The sequence below is a fragment of the Hylobates moloch genome, unplaced genomic scaffold (assembly GCF_009828535.3).
Source record: "Hylobates moloch isolate HMO894 unplaced genomic scaffold, HMol_V3 SCAFFOLD_11, whole genome shotgun sequence".
Classification (NCBI taxonomy): domain Eukaryota; kingdom Metazoa; phylum Chordata; class Mammalia; order Primates; family Hylobatidae; genus Hylobates; species Hylobates moloch.
In genome coordinates, this window is record NW_026652286.1 from 21,045,551 (window position 1) to 21,067,520 (window position 21,970).

Consider the following 21,970-nt stretch of genomic DNA (forward strand, 5'->3'; position numbering starts at 1 on the left):
CTTGAGAACATAATTAGTCATATCATCGTAGTATCAAAAGACAGTCTTGCAAAAATGTGTTGAGCAGTAGTAACTATAACATATAGTTTTTATCAGTGACTCAATTGGGTGATAATGTGCACCATATAAATGGGCTACATTTATTTGTGTATTCCCAGTGATGGTAAATATCCACTGGTTTTCAGTTTAGAAAATACGTAAAAGTCATTTATTCAGAGTGAAGCCTAGTGATGGGCCTAAAGAACACTGGAACTGCCAAGAAATGGAAGACTGAAGAGTTCCACTGGTAACTGATAGAATTGCCTCTGAGCTTGTGTGAAGTGTATTTCCAAAGAATTTGAGTAATAAAAATCACTCAATATTAAATCTCGTTTGAATTTACTTGAAGTTCCATTTGTTTATAAAGTATTTGAGAATTTCTTCCCTTTTTTTGAGGCCTATTCAAATATCCTGTTTAAGTCCCTACAAGCCTGAACCAAATAAGACATCTTTCCCTTCATGCTTATTTAGCAAAATTGAGCCCATAGTAGATCATGCTGGTTCTCCCCTTTGCCATTCTGCAATGGAGCGGATGATTGGGATCCATGAGACAATTAGCTAAGGACCTTGAACCTCATGCTCAGTTGCCCTCCCAACTGAATATTCTGCTTAAATGTTCTACTTGTTTACTGTGGAATGGTGCTGGCATTAGTCTATTTTAATATTAAATCATGTTCTCTGCTGACCTTTCTAAGTGGACTCTGAAATTTGCCTCCTAAAAGTTTGAGTCAACATCTCTTTTCACATTTGTTAAGCGTCTGTAGAATATGTGAATAAATGTTTAGCCACAGTCACATTTAGTTACAATGAATTACAGGAATAGGATAGGGTGGAATATAAATTCAGTTTTTATTTGCATGGAAACATGTTTGTGAATAGATAAATATTTCAGTCTAAATAAAAGCTTGAAAAACTTAGTTTTTTTTTCAGTAAGATAGGAATTAAACATAAATTGTAAACATGGAAGAGACTCCTAGAATTCATGTAATTTATTTTAATTTATTGAGTGTCTACTATGGGATAGGAACTTCTAGATACTAAGAGTACATTGGAGAGTAAAATAGACAAAGTCCTTTAGGGGCTTACATTCCAGTAAAGGGATGCTAACATTTAAAATATATAGTATATTAGTAAAGGATACATTTCTTGGAGAAAATTTACAGCTATGAAGGGAGATTTTGAGTGTTAGAGTTTGCAATTTAAATAGGTTGGTCAAGGAACGTGACATTTGAGCAAACTTGAAAAGGTAATTTAATTACTTATGTTGATTTAATTATCTTGCTATTAATCTGATATATTCTCATTTTTACCAATGTGGCCACTAAGAATCAGAGAAATTAAGTGATATGTCCAAAATCACAAGATACCTTAGTAAGAGACCGTAAAAAGAGACTTGGTCTTTTGTTGTGGCTAAAGAATGCTTTCCACTTAACACAAATAGCCTTGGAAGGCAAACATTTTTCTAATAAGGGTATTTGAATGAAACTGGAGTGGCAAATCCTCAACTCAAATTCTTCAACCTTCCAGCATTCTCAGATTACCTTTCCCTTTGAGAGAGAGAGAGGGAGAGGAAGGAAGGAAGGAAGGAAGGAAGGAAGGAAGGAAGGAAGGAAGGAAGGAGAGAGAAAAGAGGAAGAGAAAAAAGAAAAATGAAGAAAAGAAAGCTCAACCTTCTGACTTTGATAGAATCGAATACCAAGTGGTCTTTTCCTCTTCAACCTCAAGACCGTAAAGATCCCAGTAGATCTTTCTCCAATTTCTGTTTCTGCTGTATTCTCTATGTCCTTCGTGAGTTTTACCTCCTCCAACAGTTATCCATCTCTACCACCATTTTGAGCCTAAAGTGGAACACAAACTTCTTTCCCTTTAATTTAATGATAAAATAACAATACAATGTCAATGATGTGGCAAGTCTTCCCTAAACGTTGGGAATAAAGAAGGAATTTATCCCCCAGCACAGCACAATAAAAAAATATTTAATATGAGTTATTCCCATTATTAAAATCTCATCAGCTCTTCCTTACACTGGGATATTTTTTGAGAAATGTCCGTGCCACCAGCCAGATTTTTGTGCCACTTCTTTGTCTTCACTCCTACGACAGTCTCCAATATCATTCCCATGGACCAAAAAGAAAAAAATAATTAAAGGTCTGTTTATTCGCAAGCAGAGTTCTTTTATCTTCCCCACCTGCTCATCAGATCAACTCTTTCTGTATTCATAAAGATATCAGCCAATCAAGAAGCCTCTGTTGTAGGCCATATCTTTTATAGCTTACAGGAAGAGTAGAACTTCTGGATTTGCAGTCTTTTCTCTTTTATGATAAAATTATTGGACATGGTTTTTTCCCTATCAATATCTGTAAGCAGAAGTAAGCATTATATTGAATTATCCTCTTCAGGATAGGAATTACTCAATTCCTCCTGGAAGGTGGCAATGGCCACAGTTGCTTTGCAGTTTGTTTTTTTAACCCATAATTTCTGTTAAAGTATAGTTTGGCATCACCAATTTGCCTCCCAGGAATTTGTTTGACAGGCATGCTCACTGAGAGAAAGCTCTATGGGGAGGACTACTTTCATTATCTCAATTAAGCAGCTTATTCACATTGTGAGGAATTCTTTGAGCCATCCTCGATATTCATTGGACTGAAATATGTAAAAATTATTCTAATAATTTTTCTGAAACATAGTTTTAATCTTGCCACTTCCTAGTTTAAAATAAAAACAGGGCCAGGCGCGGTGGCTCACGCCTGTAATCCCAGCACTTTGGGAGGCCAAGGCGGGCAGATCACGAGGTCAGGAGATCGAGACCATCCTGGCTAACATGGTGAAACCCCGTCTCTACTAAAAATACAAAAAATTAGCCGGGCGTGGTGGCGGGCGCCTGTAGTCCCAGCTACTCGGGAGGCTGAGACAGGAGAATGCCATGAACCAGGGAGGTGGAGCTGGCAGTGAACTGAGATCGCGCCACTGCACTCTAGCCTGGGCAACAGAGTGAGACTCCGTTTCAAAAAAATGAAAGAAAATAAAATAAAAAATAAAAACAGAGCAAAATAACAGCCATTTTATTCTTGTACACCACTCCTACTCCCATAGGCTTTGAGAACAGATGAAGGAAGACAGCAATTTAGTGAAAGTCTAGTCTCAAATGGCCAAGGCTTGTTCATGTGCATTTTCTTCTCTTTGATCCCAGGCCAAAATAACCATGGTGTGCAGAGTTCACTCTTAGCAACATTGCAACCATGTTGTTTTTTGTTTTGTTTTGAATGCCCCATTTTTTCCAGTTCTTTACCTTTTTCTCCTTTGGTAGCATTTAATATCATCAAACTCTTTCTTTCTCATTACAACTTGCTGCATGCAAATTGCTGAACTATTTTACATTGCGGAGACTACTAATGTTAGCAATTACAAATTTAACTTGTTAAGCATGTGAGTAATTGAATAGCAGGACCTTGTTAAGGCCATGTATAAGTAACAGGTGATGGTGTTTATATTCTGACAGGGTCTCAAGCCTTACACTAAATGAGTCAAATACAAATGGCAGTATTTGGTGCACATGAGAGAGGGTAGAGGCGCTACAGGGATTTCTTCCGGTCAAAGAAGTATATTTTCCCTCCTTCTCGCTATATTAGCATTTCTGATATAGAAATGTGCCTTCTAGTTAATGAGGTCATTGAATGTACTGGGTTGTTTTTTTTTTTTTTCACCTGAAAACTTATGAATTGCTGCTGTGCTTTACAATCTGCATGAACTTTGCATGGAGTGAGTCTTTATGGAATTAAGAAGAGAGTTTGAGGACAATGAATGCTACCAAAGGGAGAAAAGGGTAAATATGTAGAAAATAACTGAAAATTAAATTACTGAATCGATGCTGTGCCTTATAATCAACAAAATGTTGAAAGCAAGGAATACTTTCCTAAGAGGCATAAAGGTTTCTTCACATCCCAGGTATTAACCACTCTCCTCCCTACCGCTTCAAAAATCAAGGCTAATTGGAGTCACGTAGATAATACTGTTACTACACAAAGTTTAATTAAAACCATCAGTACTCATTAACTCTTTTGTTATAGGTTTCTAGTATGTACCTTTAGAAAGTTATTGATGATAATGTTTTGAACCATTATTAACCTGACTTATACAAGGGGGTTACATGTTTTATAGATTGAATATTAACAATTAGGTAGTGTAAATATTAAACTCTAAAGCAGTCAAGTCCCTGAAAGCTAAATAAAGTTCTGATTTTCTGCTGAGATCACTACAACAAAAACCTCATATATAATTGGAATACTTCATGATACAAATAATTAAAAGCCCAGGTTAAGGTAAATATATTAAAGACCAAGATTTGTAGTAATATTTATCATATCAACTCTCCAAATCTAGCAGAGGAATTTAAACAGAGGACACAGACAGCTCTTGGGAGAGTCTTCATATTTTTATTGGTAACTAAAAGCATATTTTAGCTATCTAATTAGACCCTTCTGGGGTCTAATTCAAATTCATGAAGTAAAGATTTGTTCAGTTATCCAGATGTGAAAAGCAAAATTAGAGTGTTTTTTGTTTTATTGTTTGGCTGGAAATGTTTCTGTCTTTGGGCATTACGGATAATTTTAGTTTTCTCCTTTCTAAAAATTATGTTTTTATTTTCTACAATGGCTATAATGTATTGGGTATATGGACTAGACCTTTGCTTCCATCTTCAAGGAAATGGTCATTTGAACAGCTGACAGACTCCTATAGCCGGTTACATAGAGATTCCCTAAAATAGACAAGATGATGGCTGAGTACAAAGTGAGCACTACGGAGGCTACGTTCTACAGGAGTTGACGTGGAGAGGCAGGAAAGCTTCACAGAGTAGAGAAAACTCATACTAGATCTTGTAAAATAGACAGGCTTTATAGATTTGTGGGGATGGAGAAGGCCACTGAAGAAGGAGGAGAAGCATGAACAAAATTAGAACAAAATTGCACTGGAGGTACTTTGGAACAATTGACAGAGTCTAAAGAGAGCAGAAACAGGAATTTATAACTGGATTGTTACCTTCCTTCTCTCATTTGTCCTGGTCCTAATTCTAATTTAGCCTGTGGGTACAGTTACAGTAACCTGGTGAAAATAAGAGAAAGACAAGATAAAGTTTAAGGCTGTAAGTAATTTATTAATTAATGGCAAATCCATTTTTCTAGGTCCTAGAGTAAAGAAAGAAAAACTATGATGTTCAAGAGTGCTCTGCTGTAAGCACAGATAATAGCCAATGGGGTACATATTATTACCTTTGATTTTACAGATCAAGACAAAAAGATTCAGGAAGTTTAAGACTTCAGTCTTTAAAGACCTTGTAAGGTCTTATTATCCCTGTGTTCCAGGTGAAGTTCAGAAATGTTAAATGATTTATGAAATGTTTCACGGCTTTCTCGTGGTTGAGCCAGGACTCGAGCAAAGGTCTCTGAATTCCTAGTCCTTTGCTCCTTTCTCTCCACATCCACTGCCTCAGACCATTGCAGGCACACAGCCTTCACTCTCCCTTCTTCAAGAGGAAGACACTGCTGAGGATTGTGTTTGCATTTTACAGATTCCATCTCACGAATTAAAAATGCTGAGGTGGTAAATTGTTATCAATTCTATGTTTCCCAGTAATGTTTAACCTTAAGTTAAAAAAAATCTAAGAGATAAAACAGCATGTTATCTGGCCAGTCCATTCCACCCCCAGTGGTTATTAATTTCAGAACACATCTGAATTCCTTCTCTGTGGCATATGCTTTAGGAGAGGAGCAGACAGCTCTTAGCTAGGGTCAGATTTCAAATTCTCATCTCTTGGTGCCAATACCACCACCAGATTCTTCCTTGAAGTCAATTTTTGAGATCTTCCCTAAGTACACGTTGGTGTCTGAAGATTCACACAAGTGCCTGTGGTAATCATTTTCTTCAGGGAATCACAGTCTCTCCTCTCAGCAAAGCATCCACTGTACTGAACTTTGCTTTTGGAAACATCTTCTTCCTGAGACCTCGTTGAAAGAAACTCTTTGGTGTCATACTTTCCAATATGGAGGTGAAGAACTTTGCAATTTGGGATTATGTTGTATTTGCAGCCCTCTTTTTCGTTTCCTCTGGAATTGGGGTGTTCTTTGCCATTAAGGAGAGAAAAAAGGCAACTTCCCAAGAGTTCCTGGTTGGGGGAAGGCAAATGAGCTTTGGCCCTGTCGCCTTGTCTCTGACAGCCAGCTTCATGTCAGCTGTCACGGTCCTGGGGACCCCTTCTGAAGTCTACCGCTTTGGGGCATCCTTCCTAGTTTTCTTCATTGCTTACCTACTTGTCATCATCTTAACATCAGAGCTCTTTCTCCCTGTGTTCTACAGATCTGGTATCACCAGCACTTATGAGGTAAGATAATTTCTCCATTCTTCTCTATTTTTTTTCTCATCTTCTTGATGATAGCACCTGGTAGTTGAAGAACACTCACTGATTTTCAGGACAATTACACATTATGAGAAAGACATTAAAATGTTTTTGTAAAAAGCCTAAGGTTTGGAGAGAGACATATCTATTTTCCCATCTGTAGAAGGAAAATAATGATGAGAATCCCACAGGGCTATTTTAATGATCAAATGAGAACCTCTATGTGAGCACTTAATGTATGGCCTCATTTGTAGGAGGTTTGCAATAAAGAGGGCTGATGTTATTTTTTATTATTATGAACGTCATCATTCTGAGAAGCAAACAGAACATCTCTCATGAGTACGGCAATTTTCCAGCTAAGAAAACTGAGATATAGATAAATGACTTAGTTAAGATTTTTGAATAGTAAAGTGACCTGAGAACCTAATTTTTTCTGTATCTCTACTTAGTGGTCTTTCCATCAGAGAGTAGAGGACATTTTAGTAGAAATTATAATGAGACTAATTTTTAATGAGGAAATGGAAACATTTTTGAAAAGTACAAAACATTTTAACAGGAAGGAACTGCTAAATAATACAAATATAGGAATTATTTAATGAGAGGGAAATGAGGCAGTGGTGTTTTGGCTTTACAATGATTCTCAGTGAAGACATCATGTTCAAAATTGAATTTGCATGCTCCATATAGAAGTGTGATCAAACAGAAGTTTCTATTAATAAGGTGTTTATTTTCATTATCCAATATCATTCCTACTAAGTCACTGCAGAAGACTGAAAAGAAACCTATTTTTTTTTAAAAATATGTAAGCTAAATGAGTATAAAACATTATTCTAGCCTTCAAAAGCCACTCAGGCAAATGAACACTTTTTAGGAAGTCTTAAAAAGTGTTATTGATTCCATGGTTTTATGTAATGTAATTTTTATGACTATTCACTCAGTAAATACTCATTAAGCATCTACTCTTAAGATACTTAAAAAGGCACTCTTCTTTTTTTCCATTTATTTATTTATTTATTTATTTATTTATTTATTTATTTATTTATTATTTATTTATTTATTTATTTATTTATTTATTTATTTATTTATTTATTTATGAGATGGGGCTTTTGCTATGTTGCCCAGGCCATTCTCAAACTCCTGGGCTCAAGTGATTCTCCTGAATCAACCTCCCAAGTAGCAGGGACTACAGGAGTTTGCCACCACACCCAGCTTGTTCTAGGCATTCTCGTAGCCCTAGGCATAAAGCATTGCACCAAGTTGCTGCTGTCATGGAGCTTACTTCATAGCAGAGAAGGGCAGTCAATACACATATACTGTGATACTGTGTAAGAAAATCATAATACAAATGTATATGGTATTTAACTATGTGTTAAGTACTTCTCTAAGTTCCTTATGTGTGTTAAGTCTTTTGGCCTTAAAACAATCTTTTTCAGACATGTACTGTCACCTCCTTTTAACAGACTAGAAAACTGAGGCATATAGAATTATGTAACTTGCTAAGTGACATAAAGCTAGCAAGTAACAGTTTTTCAAACCAGGCAGTCTAACTTTAGATATCATATGCTAAATAACTATGCTGTCCTGTCCTACAAAAACAAATGGAGTAAAAGTAAAGTAAATAGGATGAGATAGAGAGGAGGAATGCTGGTATGAGTAGAGAATGTCCACATTCATAGAGGGTGATCATATGAAACTTCAAATAAAATAGGACATCTAAATGGAGACTGGAAGAAAGCAAATAATTGCACCTGACAAGGGAAGTACATCTCAGGCTGAAGGAGTCACAGATGCAAAGGACCTAGAAAAGGAGTAGGACTGGCATGTTGAAGGACAGCAAAGAAATCAGTGTGCTTGGAGAGGAGAGAGCAAAGGGGACAATGGTAAAAGATAAGATCAAAGAGATGGGAGTGCCCAGTTACATACAGCAGGGGTCTCAGTGGGGCTAGTGCCACACAGAGGGAGCACTTGGGATATTTGTAGGATATTTGGTTGTCACAATGATTGGGGTCACTACCGATGTTTAGGGAGTTGAGGGTAGAGACATCAGATGTCTTTCAGTGTGTAAAGACACATATACAATGAGTAATTTCACTCTGCACTGCATGATATTTTAATGCTGTAATGCTCAAAAACTACTGCACATATTATACTAGCTTAGTGCACAGTAACTTTACAATAAAAAGTTATACACACATTATAAATTAGTACATTTTCCAGAAATTAAATGAAATAAAAACATTGTCTTAAAATTATCGAACAATTTACTTACTTCGAACAATCTGTCTATTCCATATATGCTGCTCAATACATGCTTAGCTGTAACTGGCTTTAGTAAAATGGCTCAGTTACTGCAAAAACAACTAAACCAATTGCAATTATATAACTGAGGAGATTTGATTCTCTTTTTAAATTAATAAATTAGTACAAGTATTGAAAATATAAGGACTTCATTGAATTTAATTTACTAAATTGTTTTTAAAATATTTACTATTTTTGCCTCTACATATTTTTAACTTTTTAGTAACCAGAGTGTGTAAAGTAGACATAAGGTTATTTTGGGATTACCTCTTGCTTTATAAAAATTGGCATTATGGCATGCAAGTTACAAGTATGGACTCTAGGCCAGGCATGGTGGCTCACATCTGTAATCCCAGCACTTTGGGAGGCCGAGTTGGGTGGATCACCTGAGGTCAGGAGTTCGAGACCAGCCTGGCCAACATGTAGAAACCCCATCTCTACTAAAAAAAAAAAAAAAAAAAACCACACACACACACACACACACACACACACACACACACACACACACACAAACAAAATTAGCCAGGCATGGTGGCGCACATGTAATCCCAGCTGCTCGAGAGGCTGAGGCACAAGAATCACTTGAATCTCGGAGGTTGCGGTGAACTGCCGAGATCCACTGCACTCCAACCTGGGCAACATTGAGTGAGACTGTCTTTAAAAAAATAAAATTAAAAAGAGTATGGACTCTAAACTCTGTTGACTTGGCTTTCAGTGTCAGCTCTGCCACTTGCTAGCTGCATGACCTTGGCGTAAATTACTTAACTTTTATATACCTGGTTTTCACATGTGTAAAATAGTGGTAATAAAAACATCTATTTCATAGGATGTCTGTGAGGAGTAAATGATGTATTGTATACAAATACGTTTAACAGAGCCTGGCAAATAGTAAATACTATGTAAGAGTGTTGCATCATTGTTGTTGCTATCTTCAAATTTATACCACTTAGTCTGTCTATAGTATCTTGAGTTTCTGTTTCTTTCTTCAGCCTCAATTCTCTGGTAGTTATTGAAAGGTATGCTTTCTAGGCTCTTTTTAAATACTAAAGACTGAAAGAAGTGGAGTCTCTTTATCCACCCTGTGAACTTTGGCCAGTTTTGTGACTTGCTTTGACCACCAGAATGTAGCCAAAGTGATGTTCTGTGAGCTTGGAGCCTAGGCCTTATGAGCCTTGTAGCTTCTGCCTTTGTCCTCTTGGAATGCTGCCCTGATACTGCTATGTAAGGAAGCTGGCATAGCTGATCTAGCTTCAGGAGCAGCAGTGGACACATAGAGAACAGAGACACCCAGCCAACAGCCAATACAAGTTACCAGACCTGTGAGTGAGGCCATCTCAGACCTCTCTCCACTGATCTTCGAAGTTACTGAAGCTACATGAGAGTCCTGATGAAACCAGAGAGATCACCCAGCCTGTCCTCAGAGTTATGAGAAATAATAAATTTTTGGTTTTTGAGCCAATGAGTTTGGGGGTGGGTGTTATATAGCAATAGCCAACTGATTTAAATGCCTTGATATGCAGTGGGATTTCAAGACTAAGATATGCCATCTGTGCTACTTTATCACTACCCTGTCACAAGTCAATGTATAGGGAATTCTTCTCACCCTCAAGTGATAATTTAGGCTTAGCTAGTTTGCAATATCATATATTTTCATTATCTCAATTGTACAGTTTATTATTAGTCTCATATTATCTTCACTTTAAAGTTATTTCCTTCCTTCTCTTATCATACACTCATAAATCCAGTTTGTTATTATTTACCTAATTTAATATTGGCTTATAGGCCAATGTCTACCTGTTCTCTCATATTTCTTGAACTTCTTGGCTTCTGAACTAGTTACTTCTCTTCAATTTCAAATTTTCTTTATGATAATGCCCGGGCTACTATTTCACTGTGTTTTCTTGTACAGTGGCTTCTGAGCATTCATATATTACATACTTTTTTTAGGTAAATGCTTTCCTTTTAGTTCTCCTTTAAATAACAGTGGTGGTATTGTTAGTAATTATATTTGTATTTTGAGAAATTCAATGTTTATAAGATATTATTGAATACTATTTCAGCAGAGTAAATGGTGCTATATAATATTTGTTGCAAAAGAGATATTTAGGGTCTGAACCAACATTATGGGGCCTTTTAGGTCATCACAGGGATTAGCTTTTACTCTAGAAATGATGTGTCATTACAGTGTTTGGGAAGGGAAGTGACATGATGGGATTTGTATGTTAAGAGGATTACTCTAGCTAGATATTAAGAATAATTTTAGGGCTTTTACTGCTGAAGCGGGGAGGTAATTGGGAGTGTACATACATAATCTGAGCAAGAGATGATAGTAATAGGGTGGTAAGAGAGGATGAATGCAAGTAAATATGTTTTGAAAGTGGGGGGCAAGCACCCAGATTTCTTTTATGAATTGGATGTGGGGAGGGAGAGAGAGGAGTAAAGGCTGGCTCTGTTATTTGGGCTCGAATCAACCTGAAAAGTAGAGTTGGTATTTCCTGAGATGGAAAAGAGTATGGCTGGATCAAGTTTGGGGTTCTGAAAATAATCCATCATAATGTTGGTAAATGTCACCTCAGGTATTTTTACAAGCAGGCATGAAGCATGCAACTTCTCTGCTGCATTTTTAATTTGACAATAGGAATAGCTTATATATACACCAAAGGTGACCATTGAATGAATGAGTGAATGCATTGAAAGGAAAAGTGGATAAATTCTTTCAGATATAGAATTATGCAGTTGCAATAGTCTTTCTTCTTTCACAGATGAGAATCCTGAAGCACAGATCACAGAGTGAGATGCCAGCAAATCTCAAACTGGAATTCAAGGAGCCTGATTTCTGATCAGGTCTTTGTTCACATAGCTTTTCCCCAGTACTGTCTTTGTAATTTTACTGGGTTGAGTGAAACTTAACTGAAATGTGAAAACCATTGATTTTTTTCCAGAACCCTATAGCAATATCCTCATGGCTTTACTGTTTTTCAGGATTCGTTGCCCCTTAGGTTTTCCAGACTTCCTTGTGCCACCCAGTACGAAAGCTAATGCTACATATTTTTGGTTTTTATTACACCTCCCCACTTCTAGTGCCAATCTTTGTATTCATGGTTATCTATTGCTATGCAGCATACTACCCCAAAATAAATGTCTCAAAATAACAATTTTATTTTCTCACAATTCTGCAGATTAGCAATTTTGCCTGGCTCAGATGGGCCCCATAAAATTGTGCTGGTCTCACTTGGGACCATCTATGTGACTTCCATAGGTAGCAAGTTGGCTAGCAGCTTGCTGGCCTAGGGGAATGCAAATGAGACAGCTTGTCTTTGTTACCTTTAGTGTCATCCTCCTGTAGGCTATCCTGAGTTCTTAATGTGATAGAAAAGAGTTCCTCTCAGAAAGAGAACACACCTCATTACAGAAGTATTTTCAAAATTTGTACTTGCATTATATTTACTAGAAATGTCTCTGTCTTAAGTTGCATTCTACTAGAAGCAGATCCTGAAACAAGGATTTGAATGCAAGTTGATCTGGGGGAAGTGATTCTAGTAAGCAGTGATAGACAAGTGGCAACGTGAGACAAAAGAAAAAGATACCAATAAAAAACGTAATTTTGAGCAGGTTACCACTGTGAACAACTGGGGTTCAATCCAACTGGGGATCTCTAAGAGACAATATAAAGTGCGTCTCAGGGTTGTCCTCACTGAAAGGCAAAAAGCCAGGGTATTTTGCTTCCAACCCCATTTAGTCATTGGCTGAGGCTGATGATAACACCTGCAAGCCTTTCTGATCTGCCCTAGGGCCCTGTGCAAAGGCTCAGAACACTCTCAAGCAGATAATCTCAGGCACATTTAGATGCCATCAACATGTACTGGAACAGGGAATGCCAATAAACTATGGTTGTTGCACCCTCAGTGACCACAGCAGTCATTAAATCCTACTATAGCCCTAGCTCTGTACTTGGCATTATCATACCTCCCACCATTTGATCCATACAACATCCACTTTCAGAAGAGAAAATCATGGCTTAGTAGCAGAAAATAGTCTTCCCAAGGGCACAAGATTAGAACCCAAGTTGTCTTCACCACAGACATTTCACAGTGTTTTCTACCTTATGATATTTGAGAGACTGCTGACTCCTCACTGACTTCCCTTCCTCAATAATATTTTCCTTATGTCTGGTGCCCTCATTCACATATTCACTGGACTATACATTCTGGCTCACAGAATGTATCATCTGAAGAGAGGGCCTGAAATTAAGGTGGTTTTCTACCTCAGGTTTGGGAGAATCTGGCAGGATAAATTGAGAATGTGAGTTAGTATAAAATGGAGTCACAGTTCTGCCAAGAGATGTCCTTAGTTTCAAAGAAGGGCCCACTGTAAGCCATGAAACATTTATCTATTGTTTCTAGGGAAAGGATAAATCGGTTGTCAATCCTTGATTTAATCAAAATGATTTTTTTAATTCAGAAAAGAAAGAACTACTATCAAGTAGAAACTACTAGCAAGAAATTTAATCCTCAAGCCAATTGATACTTTAAAAATTTATTGTGTTTATTCAATACATGTTTATTATACACTGAAAGACACATATTAATGTCTTCTAGAATACTTACTGAGAAAAACTTTTCCTTACCTCCAAAACAGTAAATCAGATCCTACTATTTAGTAAGTTCACAGCTACTTTTAGCTCTTTTAGTACATATCACAATTGCAACTTTACTTTTATTGGTATAAATATTTGTTAACGGTCACTTCATCTAATCTGTAAGATCCTCTATGGTATGGACTATATCATATTTGCTTATCATTTTGTGTCAGAATGCAATATGTAAAGCAGGTAACAAATGTTTGTTGAATGAATGAATATGTAAATGACAAAGATAAAAATGAATAAAATAGAACAGTACTTGTATATATCAGGGATAGTAAATATGGTAGGCTGAAAACAGCATACCTTCCCCAATATATATCCAGGTGTAATCCCTGAAAGCTGTGAATATTACTTTACATGTTTTTTTGTTTTGTTTTAAAAGGGATTACTGCAAATGTGATTGAAGGATTTTGAGGTGAGAAAATTGTCTTGGATTATCCAGAGAGGCTCTATATAAATACAATCACATATATCCTTATATGAGGGAGGTAGTGGGAAATTTGACAGGCAAAAGAAAAGGTAATGTAACTATAAAGGCAGAAATTGGAGTGATGGAACCGGAAGCTAAGGACTGCCAGCAGCCTAACAGCAGGAAGGCAGGAAGCTGACTTTTCCTTAGAGCATCGTGTAGGAGCCTCCTGCTCACACTTTGATTTTGACCCAGTGAAATTGATTTTTAACTTTTGGTTTTCAGTACTGAGAGGTAATAAATTTCTGTTGTTTCAAAACAACAAATTGGTGGTAATTAATTTGTACAGTATTAATAACAAACTAATACAGTGAGATAATCAAATTCAACACCAAAATACAAGATAGCAACTGATAACCATGAAAAAGTCTTAATATTAGTGCCATATGAGCTCAGAGGATGAAGTATGAGCAGGGCCAGGAATAGCAATTGGGCTAATGCTTTCATCTATGATCTAAGCCTTGAATTTCTCATCTGTGAAAGAAGAAAGACTATTTCAACTGCATAATTCTATATCTGAAAGAATGTATTTACTTTTCCTTCCATCCATTGACAGATGACTAACACTTTGTGAAATTTGGGGGAAGTGGCTCTTATATTGAGAGTTCTGCCTAAACGAAGGAAAGGTCTGAAAAAGCACAAAACATGTTAGCTGAACGATAAACAATAATTGCATGTGGAGAATAAATTATGTGAAGGTTAGTGATATGATTTAAGAAAGGGAGGGTGTGGGTCCGACAATGGAAGGCTTGGAATATCAAGCCTGGGATACGCACTTTGTTTTGTCAGTGATAGAGAATCATTGAAGAATTTGAGAAAAAGAGCAACATGATCAGAGCTCTGCTTTAAAAGAATTGATATGGGAGATATGTGGTTGATAGGATGAGTGGGCAAAGGTTGGTATTAGGGAGATCAATTGGGGTGCCATAACAGCAATCCAGAAAAAAGAAAATAAAGGATTAAACTAAATTTGGGGCAGCAGGAATATAAAAGGAAACGATGGCTTCAGTGAGTCCACTAGGAAGACTTTTGGGCAGAAAGTCAATAGAGTTGAATTTTTATTCAAACAACCCACTTCTCTTCTCTGATCATCATGAGAAACATGAGCAAAAATTGAGTTTTAATAGATCTTTGACTTTTAACAATCCCTGCTATTTTATTCCTGTTGCTTCTAAGGATACATATCATAAAATCAGATTACAAGTCCAGAGCACAACAGAGGATATACCAAGATAAAAAGGACTTTCTTAGCAGTTCTTATCTAAACCTCACTGACTCTGCATGTCTTTCTGTTTCCTTTAGTACTTACAACTACGATTCAACAAACCAGTTCGCTATGCTGCCACAGTCATCTACATTGTACAGACGGTAAGGGGTCATGGCTGCTGCAGATGTGGAAACTATGAGGTTACTAGATATAGATGTTTATTTTGGGGGCAATAGACTCAGCTAAAGGACACTTAATACTAAGAAGACACTACTTTCTTCCAAAGATAGCACTTTTAATCTGTACTAAAAATAACAAACAAATGCATATTGCAAGCCACAAAAGGAAATAAAGCTGTTTGTATGTGTGTATAAGCCACCCACATTTTAACATGTATTTCACTGCTGTTTAACCTGTACAAGTTGCTGTAGATTAGATATGAAATGGTCCAGTAACTAGGTTTTGCTGTTTTTTTGTTTTGTTTTGTTTTTGGCTTGTGTGTTTTTAACCATTAACTGAGTTGAAGCAAATACCTATTTTGCTGAAAGTCATGTTAAGACAATATTCCCAGCTAATACTCCTACTTCCCTCTCTTCTCTCTTATGAACTCCTTTCCCACCTTCCCAGCTTTGGGATGTCTTCATGCTGCTCCATATTTGCCCATGGCACAGCATTGATATACTTCCTACTACTCACCAAGTACTTTCTCCTAGAGGATAAGCTTCTTCCCTCTTCTTAATCAAAACTCCCACTCACTGACTGAAGAATTTAGGCAAGAAAATAGGAGGAAAACCATGCTCCTTTACCTGCCCACAGATATTTGCCTTTTAAAACCCTAATATGAATCTCTACATGGTGAAATTCCAAACAGAAAGTGGAGAAACTGGACCTATTTCTAGCAGGATAGTGGTTGCACTTCTGGGAATTAGAAGCCATATTCATTATGGAGATCACCCATGTTGTTAGTCTTCCCAGCACAGTACTTTTTCCTCACAGATTCTTTCTATCTCACCTCTAAATTCCTTATTTCAGCAAACTGCTAAAATACGCTTCTGTTGCTCATGAAGTCAGTAGAGAGTTCACTGTTATGCGTGCATCAGGAAAATGGGTAGAAGGAAGATGAATCAAAACTTAAGTCTATTTTTGTAACCCTTAGAGATATACAAAATATAATCATAATATCTCAAAATTAGTAGCAATTTTGAAAATCCAACTCTCTTCCTCCATCTAATGATTACATCCCCTCTACAAACTACTGATAGTGGTGAGCAACTTCAAAATTAGAGTCAACAGGAATGCAATGTTTGATGAACAGGTTGAAGAGAATACAACTCTAACATCAATAAAGAACTTTCTAGGCAGTTTTCCTTTCTATGTCCCTTTCTCACTGCCAACCTGATTCTTGTTTCTCTACCAGATTCTCTACACAGGAGTGGTGGTGTATGCTCCTGCCCTGGCACTCAATCAAGGTGAGTTATCAACATTCCCTTGGCATATTTTACCATTTTTATGCCTGAATTCTCACCATGGAGAATTATAAATAAAATACTTTGTTGGGGAGATATTCTTCTGGTTAGGGGATTCTGAATTACTATTAGAAGTCATTACATAAAGCTCTAAATATTGATTAAACATTGAAAATAATGCAAACAATTAGTTACTTGGTTTTGACTCATATACTTCCAGACACCAATTTTGATTGCTTTTGTTTGTTTGGGATTTGGTTTTTGTTTTTAAATCATTGGAATTATGGCAGTTTCGATATTGTATATGTTGCTAAGTATGGTCATCTATAATATAGGGACTTCAGTGATCTCATGAAGTAGATAATCTCAGTATAAGAGTAAAAGTTGCTTGTAATAGTTACACTAAAATTTATAGTCTATTCTTTCAAAATAATAGAATCCTAAAAACAAAAAGGAAATAAATAAAAGTCAAAGTAAACTTCACAATGACACCTGCTGTATTGAAAGTCCTCAATATTCCATTTAATTGGGCTATGTGCTTATACTGAGAAATATTCACCTCAGAGTCAGTGAGGTTTAGATAAGAGCTGCCAAGAAAGTCCTTTTTATCTTGATATTCCTCTGAGTTTTGTGCTTTGGACTTGTAATCTGATTTTGTGATATGTATTCTTAGAAGCAACAGGAATAAAAAAGCATGGATTGTTAAAAGTCAAAGATCACTGGTAATTAGAGAAAAGCAAATCAAAACCACAATGAGATACCATCTCACACCCATTAGAATGGCGATCATTAAAAAGTCAGGAAACAACAGATGCTGGAGAGGATGTGGAGAAATAGGAACACTTTTACACTGTTGGTGAGAGTGTAAATTAGTTCAACCATTATGGAAGACAGTGTGGCGATTCCCCAAGGATCTAGAACCAGAAATACCATTTGACCCAGCAACCCATTACTGGGTATACACCCAAAGGATTATAATCATCCTATTATAAAGACACATGCACACATATGTTTATTGCAGCTGTATTCACAATAGCAAAGACTTGGAACCAACCCAAATGCCCATCAATGATAGATTGGATAAAGAAAATGTGCCACATATACACCATGGATACTATGCAGCCATAAAAATGATGAGTTCATGTCCTTTGTAGGGGCATGGATGAAGCTGGAAACCATCATTCTCAGCAAACTATCACAAGGACAGGAAACCAAACACCACGTTCTCACTCATAAGTGGGAGTTGAACAAAGAGAACACATGGACACAGGGAGGGGAACAGCACACATTGGAGGCCTGTCAGTGGGCAGGGGGCTAGGGGAGGGATAGCCTTAGGAGAAATACCTAATGTAGATGACAGGCTGATGGGTGTAGCAAACCACCATGGCAAGTGTATACCTATATATGCTAGGTACATTCAATAAAAGGATTGTTTTCCTAGAAAAAAAGTCAAAGATCTATTAAAACTCAATTTTTGTTCATGTTTCTCATGATGGTCAGAGAAGAGAAGTGGGTTGTTTGAATAAAAATTCAAGTCTACTGACTTTCTGCCCAAGAATCTTCCTAGTGGAACCTCTAAAGCCATTATTTCCTTTTATATCCCTGCTCATGGATGATGTTTAGACGATTTCAGAATACTCAGACTAACTTTGTTGAGAAAAACAGAAACTCAAAAACAAAACATTTGGATCAAAGATTGGAAGCTACAAAATCTTAGGAGGAACAATTTGACTTAACATTACATGAAATGTATGGAATGGCTAGAAGTATAAAAATATAATAAAAATAATCTTTCTCAAAGATGTGAAAATTCAATGAGGGAAAACTCTAATTTGATTTTATTTTTTGCCTACAAAGAACACTGATAAAAATATTGTGTCTTTTTCCTCAGAAAACTTGCTCTTTTAATTTTTTGAAGGAAACTTCTTTTAATATTTTTTTCTTCTTTCCTAGTGACTGGGTTTGATCTCTGGGGCTCTGTGTTTGCAACAGGAATTGTTTGCACATTCTACTGTACCCTGGTATGTATCTAGCTGTGAAGAAGTATTTAACACTACCTCTTAATATGGGATAAGGGCAAATCTCCAGCAATAGGCATCTAATTATAGCAGAATTCGTTATTCCAAAATTAAGCAGAAGTACGTTGGCTTATCTGTCACAGTTTCCTGAGGAAGGTGCTGTTGTTTAACATTCTTTTCATTACCAACCTTTAGGAGAATTTAATCTCTGCACTCATTCAAGAAAATCATGCCTAATAAGAAAAAGATCTAATGAAAAAGTCTTCTTGTTTAGAGAATAGGTGACCCTATGCTACTTCTGAGAAAAATAGTTTATTCATTCATGGCCCTCATAAACCACAGATGGCACTTACACTTTACACTTTATACTTCACTGTCTACTGGTTGAGAAATAACAAAATGTACATACCAGTGAGCAGTGATGGCTGCTATTTTATAAACTTGAGGATTTCACAGCTTGTTTTTGTCTTGTATTTCTGGGTAAGCCTGGATTACATTTACCACTTGGCTTTACATATGCTCTGTTTTTAATTAAGGAGCCTGAGTTGTATTGGCAGCATGTTTATGTAATTAATACAATTATATATAGTTTAGTTAAACATTCATTGAGCACCTATTGTTTGCCCATTCCCTGCAGCTATAATTGTTATTCTTCTGAGTCATTGTACCATGTACAACCTATAATTAACCAGTTAAGCATATGGTAGTGGTTCCCAGACAGTTGAATTATCTTTCCTTCACTATAGATAAAAATAAAAAATTAATATATTTTCATATAGCAGATGATTCATGTATTTTGGTGTTATGTGCATATCACCTACTCTTTGTAACATCTATTCCAATTATATACAATTTTAAAGTAGCCTGATCTTTTTCATACTTGCAAATCCCATTATTTCTTTGCACTTAGTTTTGTCTTCATTTTAAAACATTACATTCTCATTACCATAATTCTATTCCAGACACAACTCTTCCCACCTATGCTAAAAAATAGGATCTTGCTCCTCTTACCTCTGACCTCATGTAATAGATTAGTTGCTCTGAGGTACCTGTCCAGAGAAGATCAGCTAGATACTGGATATAACAATTTTTAATGCATTGCTTGCCTTGAAAAAGGTATCATAGCTCCCTAAGTAAGTGTTCTCCCCAAAAAACAAAGTAACAAAATAATATAAAACAATTTAAAATATATTAATTATCAGGGCTGATATTTGGAGTGTTGTGAGTAGACAGGATGCATGAGGTTGACTTGAAGGCAGGTGGTGATAACAGTACTACTACTATTAAGGTATTGAAATTTGGGTCAGTGAAAATGTAGGGAAACTGAGCTTGGGACTATAACATTAAGCTAGAATCCTTGGGGGGAGCTGGCATGGTTTTACTTCAGTGATGCACTTCAGATTTTGCAAGGAAAAAGTGCAAGTCCTCTCTGGAGGAATAATCCAACTTAAGACTATAAGATATTTACACACAGATAAAGATCTAACAATAACTTTAACAAAATATCATAAAAAATACAAAATAGCAATTTACTGTAAGTGAGGATCAGCAAAGCAACAAACAAGATTTAGCCTCTCAAGAACAAAATATTTCGGCATTAAAAGATACTGAATAAGAGAATAGATATGCATAAACAACTTAAATAAATAAAGAATGTAATTTCAAAGATGAATAAACATCAGGAATGACTGACCACACAATATAATTATTATGATAAAGAGCAAATATATTTGAAGAGACAATGAGTATTATGGAAACTCTATCCAAAGAAATTACCCAAAGAATAACAGAGAGACAAGAAGATGAAAAAAGTGAAATGGAAATGGAGACATATGGTGGACAAAATAAGAAGGTCTAATTCATGTCCAGTTGGAGTCTCAGAGGAGAGTATAAATAGAATGGAGGTAGTGTTTCAAAAAATTACGGATTGTAATTTTTCAGATATGATGAAATATAAGTATATATGGATTTAGAAAGTGTAACCTTAAAGCAGAAAGAAAAAGAATAAGTTTATATCTAGATACATTAGTGAAACTGTAGAACAGCAAATATAAATGGAGGACCTGAAAAAGAACCAGAGGAAGGAGAAAGAGATACTTAAAGAGGGACACTTAGCAACAACAATGGAAACCAGAAACAGTGGTATAATACATTCAAAGCATTGAGGAAAAAGTATTCCAGACCCAGTCATAATTGTGTTTTTGACAAAACTATCTTTCAGGAGTTGAGTGGCAAGAACCAAAGAGAATTTAGCACTTACAGATCTTCCCTAAAGAAAAATCTAGAGGAGATACTGTGGGAGAAAGGGAAAACATTAAAATATGACAGTTTTAAACAGAATAATTGATAAGAAAATAGTGAACATTTAATGAGTCTAGTTAAACTATTTTTGGTACTAACTGATAATCATTATTTTATAATTTGTATATTACTAAATGTTTTATATTATCGTACAATTTAAAATATAAAATATATCAATAATAATTACAATTATATGCCATTTTGAAATTAAGAAAAAAGAATTACCCCCAAACTGTATAAAAATAGAATGTAAATCAGGAAGAGAGTACTCAGACTTAAATGTTTTATCATCCTTGAATTTCTGGGGATTACGGCATTGCTTAAATATTGACTCTACATTTAAAATGCACGGCGAAATTTCAAGGGGATCCATTTAAATAAAATAGTCAAAGTTAAGAAAAACGGAGTTTGAAAAAGCAACCCTCAATTCATCAAAGCAAAAGAAGAAAAGAGAAAAACAAGCATAGCAAAAGTAGGACAAATAGAAACCAAAAAGCATGACATCAGAAACATCCAGATATTTTTATAATCACAACAAACTAAAATAAACTAAATTGACTACTTTCTAACTGGTTTTGTGCTTCCAGTCTCTTCTTGCTCCCACACCCTGCATACCTCTGTCAGATTAATATTCTTAAAATATTCATTTCTTCATGCAACTTTACTGATCTAATTCTCCTCTTACTTCCTATTGTTCACAAGATAAATTATAAGCTCCTTAGCCTGGTGTTAAAAATCTTTCATTCTGTGAATCCAATCTACCCATATAATCTCTGTACCACACCTCTGTTCTTCTCTCTCGTCAAATTAGAGGCTTCACCTTTGCTCATATTGCAGTCTCTTTACTCTGCTAAGCCTGTGGATGTATAAAATATTTAAAATAACCAGTGAAAGAGAAAAGAGAAAGTGTTTGTTGCCATCCAGGGTTCCGTAGTTCAGTAGGGCAAACATTAGACCCCAAACAAGGCAGTTTGATTAAATATGTAGGTGACACACAAGGTACCCTCAGTATTAAAGAAGTGTGTGAGTGTGTGTGTGTGTGTGTGTGTGTGTGTGTGTATGACAGAGAAAGGAGTTCAGGACTCACTGTGGGTATGAAGGAGTCAAACAAGTCTTCATGGTGGCTATAATCTGCC

The 21,970-nt window shown here is 36.1% G+C and overlaps 2 protein-coding genes across 5 annotated transcripts in view; one reads left to right on the top strand and one right to left on the bottom strand.

The window, feature by feature from the left end:
- Window positions 1-21,970, bottom strand: part of BBOX1 (gamma-butyrobetaine hydroxylase 1) — a 480,949-nt gene that overhangs the window by 416,421 nt on the left and 42,558 nt on the right. The window lies entirely within an intron of this gene.
- Window positions 6,077-21,970, top strand: part of SLC5A12 (solute carrier family 5 member 12) — a 51,802-nt gene continuing 35,908 nt past the window's right edge. Inside the window, exons 1-4 of the mRNA XM_032166384.2 lie at window positions 6,077-6,415; window positions 15,145-15,210; window positions 16,467-16,518; window positions 18,469-18,536. Coding sequence (XP_032022275.1) covers window positions 6,077-6,415; window positions 15,145-15,210; window positions 16,467-16,518; window positions 18,469-18,536 — 525 coding nt within the window. The remainder of the gene's footprint in view (window positions 6,416-15,144; window positions 15,211-16,466; window positions 16,519-18,468; window positions 18,537-21,970) is intronic.